This window comes from Argopecten irradians, chromosome 9 (assembly GCF_041381155.1).
Source record: "Argopecten irradians isolate NY chromosome 9, Ai_NY, whole genome shotgun sequence".
NCBI classification, from domain to species: Eukaryota; Metazoa; Mollusca; class Bivalvia; order Pectinida; family Pectinidae; genus Argopecten; species Argopecten irradians.
Window position 1 is genome coordinate 4,728,414 of NC_091142.1, and position 13,241 is coordinate 4,741,654.

Here is a 13,241-nt window from a genome sequence, read left to right on the forward strand (position 1 = left end):
TAAAATATAAGAACATCACGTATGTCCAATCATTGGTAGAGATTTAGTCACGTGGCACGTCAGACCACACATGCTGTGTTAGAAATGACATTACACAATACGGATTTGGGCTACCATGGTTACATCACTACGCCAGTTTTTACAAAGACTTGTCCACGTGATGCCCCTTTCCTCTTGGTAATGGGGTTTTATTGTTATACTTTGAAAAAAAAAATTCAATTTAGGTTGCGAAAGTGCAGAGAGTTATAGAAATTGATTAGGTGAAAACCACTTTAAGCTCTGTGTTCGATTTGTTTCACTTTCTTGCACAAATGACCGCCAGAAACATTTCAACTCGGTAAATGAAGCGCTACAAAACTACTTCACCAATGGATCGTCACTGACAAGATGGACGCTTTCAAACAAAAATGTCCTTTAATGGCGATTTCAATCCCGCAATTTAAAACACTGGCTAAATAGTCAAACTTCCTATTTCAGTCATAGAACTAGTGCTTACGGTTTCATAACAAGTAACGGCAAGACATCCAAGTGGAAAAGTTGCTAGGTACTGACCGTATGTCGGTGGTTTTTTCTCCGGAAGCTCTGGCTTTCGTCTCACTCATAAACCAAAATCAATGCCATATAGCTGTATATTTATAATTCAATACTGCTTATCGCGAATATTTTCAATGACTCAAAATTTTCTTAATCATTCTTCTGGTAGACTGGATTGCATGCCGTAGTTTTTCTACTTCTATGCTTTGTTCCGAAAATATACAGTATTTGTGAGCGCAACCTAGCTAGCGGACAGAATTGATACTAAGGCTGGTAATCCAGTCTAATTCTTCTAAATTCTGCTGAAGGTACTTGTCTGGATTAACTGCTTTCATAAATGCTTTGTATTTTCGGAACGAAGCATACATCTGTAGACGATATTCGAAAAACTGCGACATACAATCGAGTTTGCTAAAAGAACATGCACTGAGGCTCTACTTCGGAAATTCGGAAACGTGATAAGTTTTTCTACACACAAATTAATGATGTAATCTATATCCTACTACACACAACTTGATGATGTAATGAATACAATTTTTCATCTCAGCACAACACAATAAACGTCATTAACAACGCACATTCATCATTCTAAACAAGATTTAATGAAATAATGAAAACGTGATCCGTTCTAATAGTGATTTCTAGATATTGAAACGACATGGCTGAAGTACTATTTACCGTCGATTAGTCCCACCTTCCGGTGATTATTACGTCACAAAAATCACGTCAAAATATGACGTCACAATCACTGGAAGGCGAGACTAATCGACGTAATCATATTTCGCCTACGTCGTTTTTGTAATCGACGTACACACCATTTGATGAGTGAAATTCATGATAAAATACGTGGATAGGTAATCTAGTAAATATGGATCCACATACATGTACATTGCATATTCATAATGCTGTATAGTGATACAATGTCCACGTGAGCACGCGACATAATGAATATATCCAATCATTATTTAGATGTGAAATAAATAATCTAGAATTAAAGTACTCTGTGTTTGCATAAAACAGTCTATGCTGAAATATATTGTGACCAGAAACGATAAGTGACGTCACGTGTTCTTGAGTGTAACGTCATGGTTTTTAGAGAAAACGACGTGATTTTTACAAACAACATAATGACGTAACAAAGAAATACTCATTCCAAACCACAGATAACCATGTAGCATGTACTAAGAACATAACAAAGTGAAAAAACGTTCATCGAACACGGAATTTATATCACCTTATTCAAGTTTAATGGACTAGTCCAGTCCACAGGGACCTGGCACGAAAAATTTTAACCAATAGTATACATATATATAGTATAGTATCATATATATGTATACTGTTAGTTTAAAAAAATCGTGCCAGGTCCCTGTGGTCCAGACGATCAATACCACCTTACCGTTTGTGGTCGAAAGTTTTTAGGCAAGATAAGGATTCTTCTTATGTATGTATGATGAATGTGAAAGAATATTTCTTCGAGTTTACACACGATAGTGACACAAATATGATACATGGCACCAAGTTGTAATGTCTACAGAAAAAAGTCATCCTTATCTATCAGGGTTACTTCCCTTTGTTTCAATCTGTCAGTGCTGACGGACTGAAATGAAGGGAAGCAACTCTGATTAACCCGAATGAGTAGAAGAATGACCTCCGTAATTTGTCCTTGTAGAAAATTAACCTCGGGTAATATTTTTTAATAACCCCGTCATTAACTCTTTTTGATGAACTTGGGGCGCTACTTTGTATTCGTGAATATAATGGAATGTTTACAAATACACATGCATATAGTCTATGGGTACTTCATACTCTAACGGAATGCACATTATTGCTAAATCAAGTTTGCATATCATGAATATCTCGTACATATATACACACAATCTCTCGTTTCTGCCGTACGGCATGTCACATGACTTCCTCTCACGTGATAACGATCATACACATGCAAATGAATCTCTATCTCAGCCATGGCACACAGCATGTAAAGATATATATATATATATTCTTGATCAAGATTTTGGTCGCGAAAGCTATCTTGATTATCTTGACAAGATTCTTGCTGAATTCCTATCCCCTCTTGCGTAGACATTTTGACTGCTGACTTCATTCAAAACGAATTGTTATCCTGGCGTCAGCAATTCCGAACTAACAAATTTGTGACGTCATTTACCGTCAAGTGTTTCGAACTTTCAGTCATTCAGTGCTACCTGGTTTTGGTAATTCATTTAAAATTAATTTCTTAGAAACATTAATTAGTTTCATATAAGGTCACGCGCTTTCATGTCCGTGAAATGAGAGAGGACTGGACAGAAGATTGCCAAACTTGTTCCCACGATCGCCAACATGAAGCTCCATCCCATGTGACAATCACCAGAATGATACATCCGGGCACCTGCTCCGCAATGAAACTTCATGAACTTTGACCCCAATCCCAGCGGATAGATCAGAAGGCCCGACATCATCACTAAAACTGAAATGATAGGAAAATGTAAAAATGATTATTAAAAGGCATGTCCAAAATCTTATTACATCACTTCTTGTTGTCAAAGTGACACATGGCGACATTTCGAAAAGTTCCCGGCAATCTTCGGAAAGTATTTTTCAAAAGAATAATTCCGGACAGTTCTTCGAGATGTTGCGATTATGGTACATGGTGTATACAGAATGTATTGAAATTGAACCAGACAAATAATTTAGAAACCTATTTGTTCATTTAGGCAAATTCACCAAAATAAGTAATTTAGTAATACAGGTATACACATTTTAAATACATTTGAGAGCTAAATTGAATTAAACCAATAATCAAACATTTCACGTGCTGTCGATCGATCTATTAACGGAGTCTCAGAAAAAAAAGTTTTCTGAATCTTATTTTTGTATGCCCCAACGACAGAAAATTACGTAATTGGGAAAATCTTTGTCAATTTATTGCCAAAGACACAACATACATGTAGTGTTGTCAAATCATCATTTTATGAAAAAATTTTAACAAAAGAATCCACCCAGTGTTAAATAAATCATCAGATTGGATCATTTTCGGCAGAATATTTTCGTAAATGTTCAAATATCCAAAATAAAAAGAAAACATTATTGGTGAATTTCCTAGAAAAAAATGATCGATGACTTCAATGGCATCTGACATAATGTTAGTTTCAATTTTTTAGATATTCAATACAAAATAAAACTGTGTACTCTCTGTGAGAAAGAGGATTGTAAAATTGAATGAATCTAATTCTGTATTTAAAAGGGAGACAACACAACCAATTATTTTCCACTCTGAAACCCCCACGGGGCTGTGTGTGAGATGAAAGGATAACCGCTGAAACAACAACGCCGCCATTTAAAATCCGGATAATTCAAAAATTCGATTCGATATTTGCATCGCTTGATCAAACATGGCGCCAGTTTGCTACAGTAATGGCAAATCTATGTTTGATGGGGTTTGGTAAAATACTGATAGAAATTAGATTCTAGACGTGAAAACCTTAATGAATTAAAACTTAAGTTTCCTACTTTTGTTGCTTGAAACATCCCCATCCGCCATTAAAAAAAAAAAAAAATTAAATTAAAAAAAAAATACGAACACACATAATGTAATCATGAGTAGGATAATTGTTTAATGTGCGTATGTCATATTTTAAGCAGCGTCCTCTTACTTCCTGTCATTGATATTTGAGAAAGAGGCCTGGAAACTGGAAGGTGAGTTTATGTATTCTTATTTAGTTAAAGATGGTCCACCGCTGACAAATGGTACTTTTTTCACTATCAAAAACAGCAGCAGACGATTTAGTATTTTTCTTCAGTTACAAAAGTTACTTACTTTAGATCTTAACCACCATTGAAGTTTTAAGCTTCTAATTTTAATTCAAGCAAAAAATATAAAAAATAATTAATTGCATCCCGAAAAAATTATGTGGCACTATATCCTATATGGAATAAAGAACTGATTACGCATGCACCAAAGGTAAATTAAATAATTTTTATATTATTTTTTTGTGTTAATTAGACATATATATATACACTATTAAACACCAATTATTGTTCAAATGATGAATATCATTTATGCTCTGTCGGCGGTTGAGCATCTTTAATGGTCTTTGTTTGGTCAGAACTATTTTTTCTTATTACATCAGCATCATAATACTTCTATTTTATTTGATTTTTTTTTCATGTTAATTAGACCGACTGTAAATGTTAACTTGGTAAAGAATTAAAGAAATGACAATGTAGCGGCTAAATCCAAATGGCAGTCCAGGCAGCTACGTCAAAATAATCGACTCGGATTGTAAACCAACGTATTTCCGCGAAATTCTCCTCCGATGTAAGTTCCAGAAATTTTATTTCCGCGAATAAACTTTCACTTATACTGAAAGGAATATTTAATACAGCTGTATGATTTTTTTCGAAATGGAAATCGCGAAATTTAGTTAGCGTTTCACCATAAACGAAGTGTTACGACTGGTTTGCGAATTGTGAGTTGTTCGGTATCTACGGCGACATGCTTCAGTTGGATAGCACTATAGAAAGAGCAATAAATTTCAATATCACAAAGAGACTCAAAATGAATATACCGCAGCCTCCCAATTTATACAGATATTTACACACCGCAACACATTGTACACATGGGATCATGGAATGCTGTCCTAAGAAACCCTATCGATACTAAAATATGTCTTTAAATGATATCATACAGTTTGTTTTTGTTTGTTTGATTAAAATTAATGTCATATCAACAGTCTGGGTCATGTAAGGACGGCCTCCCATGTGTGCTGGGTGTTACGTGTATTAATTGCAGATTTATGTTTTGAGTGAATGCGGTATATTAGTGTTGTGTCTTCGTGTATAGTTGAACTCTTATTTGCCGTTTTTATAGTGCTATATCACTGCAGCATGCCGCCGAAGACACCAAGCATCAAAATCCCACCCGGTCACAATATACTGACAACGGGCGAACCAGTCGTCCAACTCCCTGTATGCTGAGCGTAAAGCAGTATTAGAAACTACCACTTTTATAGACATTGATGTGTTTCGGCCAGAGGAGAGAACCCAGAGCCTTCATCACTGGGGCGAGCGCTCAACCAAAGGCCAAAAGTGAAATGGTGTCAAGAGAGACGTTAGGAAGAACAAAGGTATTTAGGAAGAAGAGAAAAGATAAGATCCTAAATTTAGTTGCCTTTTACGATCATTACAATAGGGGCATCAGGTACAATTCTTACGCCCTACCTGCAGGGCAGCCGTTAGTCTTCAATTAACCTTTTTATTTCGAAAAGGGTCCCTTCAATCACTAATAAAGTCAGGATATTAAATACCGCAGTTATTTTCCAGAATTTGATATATGATAAAATAAATTGCTATTGTTTATGTAATCCATTTCATTCCTTTTAACTTTGATTTATGGAAACGCAGAATTCTTTGACGAGCTGTTTACAGGATCATATTGATAAAGATGCACTTAAGTGGAAACATTGTAGTCAAAACACATTAAAGAACGTATGCTATAATGCGATACTCTTTACTTTGTTAATGAGTTTAATTCCATACATTTTCAAATGCTCGTAAATAAATTAAACAGGTCCAAGTTACCTGACTGAATTTTGAACTCTTTTGAAAAGAAGATTCATAATGAATCAGGGAACGTATATTCTTAGAAACGTCAATTACTCCAGGAAGACACTGTTTGCAGAAGGAAACGCATACTCTTAAAAGCATAAATTATTCAAGGCAGATTTTGTTTGCAATGTTTTCCGGCGCACGTGTAAATAAAGGAACAATATAAAGATCGAGCCAAGCTTTCCGGATTTTTAGTTACGTAATTCGATTCTGTATTACCTGTCTCTAGATTGATGTTTCGGTCTGATTTATTGGAGCCCGCGGTTTCGATTGAATGTTTTTATTAGAATTAAGGTAAATCCCAGAGGAAAATCATTAGAGTGGCTTAAGTAGCGTACAGCGTTAAGTACCAATGCGACGAAACAACGGGATCAAAATGGAACACTTAACACTAGATTTATGTACAGTTTCGGATAGCTTTGATCAATATAGGACACAGCGAGCGACGAGGGCCGATTTATTCTCATGTCTTGAGTTTTCTGCAGATCGTCCCATAAGAAACAAAAGAAAAAAGAACGTCTGAGGATGAAATGTTGTGAACTTGGTTTGAGTATCCGTCTGTCTAAGCAAACATCAATATCTACCGGTCTCTTGGGGCGCTTAATACCGAATTGACCGTGTATAAAATAAAGGTGTATTCGATATTCAAAATAAGAAATAATGTTAAGTATACTTTATTTGATTACTATAAGACCATTTGATTAAAACAGAATCAAATAATCGACCATTACAACTCATTCTTCGACATATAGCTATTGATTATTGATTTGCTGATTCTTTCGTCAAACAAAGTGATCACTTTCGTGAAATATATAAATGTACCACGAAAGAATTTATGAGTAGAAATGTTTGTTAAGATTATTTTGCATGATTCAAGAAAAATGAATCATATGTCCGTTATTTCCATGCACCATGTGGCACATTAAAAACTGAACAACAACTTATTTTCTTTTCTCTTATTTAATGTTATCAAAGAGAGGACAAATGACATCTCCTTGCCAAACACATTTTTTGTTATTTAACGGTATAAAATAGAGGACAAAGGGCATCACCCTGTCAAACACATTTGATCGTACATAGTAAAAGTAGTTGTTCGTTTGTGGTATTGTTTTCTGACGAGCCTTGACAAAACTCTCACATGCCTGTATAAAAAAAAATAAAGAAAAAAATGACTTTAACAAACGAACGAACCGGTTGGTCCGAATAAACGAAAATGGCCTTAGTTCCGTTGACATATCAATTTATTTTTTATAATGGCGTAGTTTGATTAAAATTAGAAGAACAAGCAGGACCCCTTTTTCGGTTTCACAGTCTGGCAAGCTATCATTGTATACAGAGACTCACGTGATGAAATGAGGGGAAATAACTCTGTTTTATCAGATAAAAAGTGTTACATATAAAATTAGAAACTCGCCAATATGACTAGTTTTACAGTTGGTCTGTCGTTAGCAATCTAGATTTTCTCCTAAATAGCATTGAAATTATATTCAATTACTGCCTACTTTACAATGATTCAAACCACCCGGATACTGCATATGACATTGCATTATACACGCATGTGCTTTCACGGCCTCCCGTGTATGCGACGTGTATATGTGAATGGATGTGTATTTTGGGATTTGGGAGTCTGGTGTATGTTAGTGTTGTGTCTCTTTGCATAAGCGGAAATTCTTGTCCATTTTACAGTGTCATCTCACTGAAGCGTACCACCAGCAGGCACACCCTACCCGGTCACATTATACTGACAACAGACAAAGCAGTTGTATTCTCTCATGCTGAGCGTTATAGCAGGAACAGAAACTACTACTTTCATAGACTACAGTGTGTGTCTCTGCCAGGGGACAGAACCAGAGCCTTACTCACATTCATCCTGTCCAAAACATTTATCTCTATAACGTTTCCTGTCGACAGTTTCCGAGCCACTTCGTTGCTGACCGACATTCTGGGCTGCTATTGATTTATAAGACAATAGACCTCAATGTCTAAATAACAATGTTTCCTTATTGGTAAAGCATTAACTTATCATTACGTGTGGTGCAGTACAGGAGCTATTGGCTAAGATAGGAAAAACACTACTTAATTAGATCTACAGCACATTGGGATAGTTGGTTCGTTAAGATGTGGTTCACACCCCTCGGTAAATTGGTTTCTTAAAGTTATTGAAGGTCTTTTTCGATAAAGAGTTGTTAGTGACGTCACGCTGAAAGCGGCTATTTGTGGCGATTTTTCAAACAGAGGCACCAAATTACATCGTTTAAAACTGATAGTTTTGGACAGAAGCGAGAACAAGAGGCTTTCCAACAGGATCGAAAAATGAATTAGATCCATGATTTATTTAGTCGCCTTTTTATATCATACAGCGGATATAGGTATCATTTTAACTTAAATGGCGTCTTTTAACGACTGAGTGATAGAGAGAACAAACCCACCCCATCCCACCAACAAAATAAAAGCAAAAGGCCGAAATATTAAATCCATGATTTAGTCGCCTTTTTGTATCATACATTGGATGAAGCAGGCACATTTCTTCAATTAGCGTGCAAGTTGATTGAAGCTGGAATAGTCGGGGTCGGAAGGGGATTATGAATTACAAGTTTAACAAATGATTTTCCCATAAACTGACGATAGCTGAAACGTTCAGTATTACGAAACATATTTAATAGTCGACCAGTGATATTACGTAAGGTCTCCACAGATACAAGGCGACACGCTATGTAGACCTATAGAACGGATTACCATAAAACTTTACTGGGAAATATGAATAATTTGGTCTGTCAGATTCAAACGAAAATTGATCTAAATGTCGTGCTCCAAAATATTACGTATTCAGTATGTAGCATGGAAATGAAGTGCCGACTACAATCTCTGTTTAACAAATTCAACAAATGGTTCTTAAAAGACTCCGATTTCAGCCTCAACTTGTGCATGCTTGGCACGAGGCCAAGTCCATATTTATTGTTGCAATTGGAAAGACATGTCTGTAGGTAATCTACGCAAGATAATGTTACTCCTCTTGGGACCACATGTTTTTCACCCTTGACTTTTTGGTCTTGCAAAGACCAACATGTCCTTATCAGATTTATTTGCAAATAAATTTCAGACTGGCTGACTGATATGCGTAACGTCCCAGTAGCAACCGCGGCCATTTGAGGACGGCCTCCAGTGTATGCGATGTGTTGTGAAGTGCATGTTATTTAAGACTGTAGCACAGTCGTATTGTGTCTGCTTGTAAAAACGGAAGCTTCCCTTTATAGTACTATTTAACGGAAGCCTATTATCAAAGATATCGAAGAGCACACCCCACCCGATACATTATACTGTCAATGGGCAAACCTTTTGTTCTCTGACCGTAAGACAGGGAAGGGGAAACAACCACATTTACATTTCATTTTATTATATTCACTGTCACAGGCCAACCATAAATATCTCTACTCATGAAAGCCGATGAAAACTTAAAAAAATGAATAATTGGACACACCAAAAAGTATACAAACCATTTCATGTTTACAAGAAGAATCAATGAAATGAATTCCAAATTTTGGTAACATCACGTAAGAATAGTGGATTCATGTTTGTATTTCATGTAAAACTTGATGTATCTTAAAAGCCCATATTATGACGAAATAGTTCGGTTGATGTTTCTGCCTTAGTATTCAATAAGCAATAAGCACTGTATCGTTTCGTATGTATACTCCAGGGCCTAATCTTCAGTTTTACACATGCCTGTTCCAAACATTCTTCCAGTACGGCTTTAGTAAGCTTCCCTGCGAATGAGATTTATGTCAATTGCGTTACGAACCATGTTTTGTAAGAACGGACGTAATATTCGTGCCATGTTAACTACCCTAGTCTGTGGGGATTCATAAAGTTTTAAAACTATCTCCTTAATGCTGTTCCAGCGAAAATTCGCTCCATTGAATGTGGTGTTTTAGTCAATCAGAAAAATAAAACTGGGACTTTTTATTACCGTAATAACATATAGCGTAGCATGTAAAACATCGATAATGGCGTCTGGAATGAGTTAAGGCGGCTAAACACGTATCGTATATATTTATACAACATGCTTAGTACACGTGCATCCCACGTTCACGGTTTACAGATCGATACCACGCGCCAAGACTCACTCACTATGTATATGTAGGTAATTCAAGGAACCCAATTAGCCGGGCATTTCAAATTACGGAGCATGTGCGCAGAGTTAGATGTATTTTGGTCTAACAACATACTCCCTTAACACAACACGGCCAATAATCAATTGTACTTATTGTAGAAGATTTAAATCTTCTTTCCAAGAATCTATTCTGGTCCAGTCGGGAATGTGTACACCAAGAATGAATACTTTTGCTTATTTGGTCTGAGAAATATAATTGGTCTTTGTATTTACTAATAGCATTGTTAGATTGCCCTGCAGGTGGAGTATACTTGTACTTGCTGCCCCTATTCGTTATTTTTTCTTTCTTCCTAATTTACCCCATTACTTCTTTAAGGGCATTACTCTCCTTGCCTTCCTTACTTTCTTCTTCCTAACGTCTCCCTTGACACCACCTCACTTTTGAGCAGTCGTCCCTGTGAGGTAGGCCCAGGTTTCAGTCCTCTGGCCGAGGCCCACCATAGTATATATGAGTAGTAGTTTTTGTCCCTGTTTAGCGCTCAGCATTAAGGGAATGGGACGACTGCTTTGCCCTTTGTCTGTATAATGTGACCGAGTGGGTTGTGTTGCTTAGTGTCTTCGGTGACATGCTTCAGTGATATAACACTATAAAAAGGGCAATAGTTCCACTATACAAGAAGAGAGAACACGAACATATCGCAGTCTTCCAAAACACGCACTTCATACACGCAACATACACGCAACATATATGGGAGGTCGGCCTTGCATGACCATGTCAGTTAAAAGGACGCCCATTTAATTAAACAAACAAGTTGATTTTTTTGTATAGAATTAGCAGTAAGAAAATATTCTTTTAAACGATACATTTCGGTGGTCTGGCTTTTAGTGTCATTCACGATGATTCGTTGTATTGTATTGCAAATCTATTTTCCTCCCACTTTTTAAAGTTATTTTTTCACAAAGGAAACAGAATTGAAGAAGTCATTAAGACCGTAAAAATCTTAACGAGCTGCTTTATGGAAAGTATTTTTTCTTTCTCTCCGTGATATTATTGGTAAGTGAGTAACCCAATGACACACGTCAATCAAATCCATACAACGGTTTACGTAAATTCGGGATTTCAGTAACAAGTTAAAAACGCCCTAGCATGCCCCACTCATAAACCGGTCTAATCTGATTAGTGTCAACAGTTATTTAATTATAACGAATGCGAGGTCCTTATTGTGTCTCTGTTAAGTGTTCAATAAAGATTCAGATGAGTAGATTGTTACTGAAGTAGATTTTACTTGCGTTGCCGGCATGTAGTCCTTATACGAACCTTCCATACTATTGAACGTAAGAGCAATTAAGCCGGAAGGCTAAACTCAATTTTACAATCATTCCAATAGAGGCCATTGCATGCATTGGAAAGTGATTTGATCAAAATATTTTTCCAGCATTGGTATTGCTTCTTGACTCAGTTTATGCTGTCGCACATGGTCGAATACTTAAATCATATAATGAGCTGGTCGAACGGCATAAGGTATATCAAATAAAAAGGGAGCGAGTGAAGATGAAAATAATAGAAAGCCTTTTAAGATTTTTTAAATTTTGAGAGATAAGATAAGATTGATAGTAAGCCTGTTTAGACTTTGTGCAGGGGATTTAAATATCTATTTGAATTTTGTTTTTCAAACCTCTAGTCAGAACAAGTGATTTTTTGAATAGCTCTATGAAATACCTCAATTGCTCTGTCTGGAATGCCGCGTACTCTCCACAAGAAGCGTTATTCGTAAAGAGACTTTCTGCGTTAATTAATAGTGCTTTCTGCAATACTATTTATCCTAATGCATACGCTTAGGATTATTTAAACTTTATATGTTATGGAGTGGTTGGTTATTTGATTCCATAACGTCCTATTAACAGTTGAGGTTAGTTAAGGGCGGTCTCTCGTGTATGTGGTGTATTGTGGGTGTGAATGTCTGTATATTTTGGGAGGCTGCGGTATATCAGTGTTGTGTGTGTGTGAATTTCTGTATGTTTTGGGAGGCTGCGGTAATCAGTGTTGTGTGAATTCTGTGTGTGTTTGGGGGAGTGCGGTATTATGTGTTGTGTGTGTGAATTTGTTTTGGAGGCTGCGGTATATCAGTGTTGTGTGTGTGAATGTGTGCGTTTAGTGTATGTGGTGTGTGTGTGAATGTCTGTATGTTTTGGGAGGCTGCGGTATATCAGTGTTGTGTGTGTGAATTTCTGTATGTTTTGGGAGGCTGCGGTATATCAGTGTTGTGTGTGTGAATTTCTGTATGTTTTGGGAGGCTGCGGTATATCAGTGTTGTGTATGTGAATGTCTGTATGTTTTGGGAGGCTGCGGTATATCAGTGTTGTGTCTCCTTGTAATTGTGAACTCCTGTCATTTCTGCAGTGCAATCGCACTGAAGCATGAGTCAAAGAGACCGAACACCCCACCCCACCCGGTCACATGATACTGACGACGGGTAAATCAGCCGTCACACTCCCTTCAATTTACCTTCAAACTACCACTTATATAGACTGCGGTGTGTCTCAGCCAGAGGACAGAACCCAGAATCTTCCTTACAAGGGCGAACGCTCACGTGAAGACCAAAAGTGAAGGATGTATTCGTTATCTATGAGGTAAAAGCCTTCTCTTCTGAACGCAGAACCTTTTGCACATTACCCAAGGTCACTCATATTATTGGCGACCGATATAGCATAGAAAATATAAATGTCGTTTTTTTATCCAAAGAGGCAAAATTCTGCCAAGAAATAAATTGTCTGCCACAGACAAATAGCTTATAGATGTCTCTTGGATGAGCAATAAATATGCATACTTATTTATTGGCCTTGGCAATCATAGGTAGAGACTGGCAATGATGGACAATAAGAGCAGAAAGTAGAAGTAACTATTTGGCTTGTTCGGTAAGGAATGGTATAGGCAGTTCCACCGTGATCGTTAAAGCGGAAAGTTTACTAAAGGGATGCCACGATAACA

General features: G+C 36.8%; 1 protein-coding gene across 1 annotated transcript in view; it reads right to left on the reverse strand.

Moving 5' to 3' along the window:
- Window positions 1-706: 706 nt before the first annotated feature.
- The window catches only part of LOC138331160 (LHFPL tetraspan subfamily member 2a protein-like), a 44,807-nt gene continuing 32,272 nt past the window's right edge, over window positions 707-13,241 (reverse strand). The window contains exon 3 of the mRNA XM_069278629.1: window positions 707-3,001. Coding sequence (XP_069134730.1) covers window positions 2,790-3,001 — 212 coding nt within the window. The 3' untranslated portion in view covers window positions 707-2,789. The remainder of the gene's footprint in view (window positions 3,002-13,241) is intronic.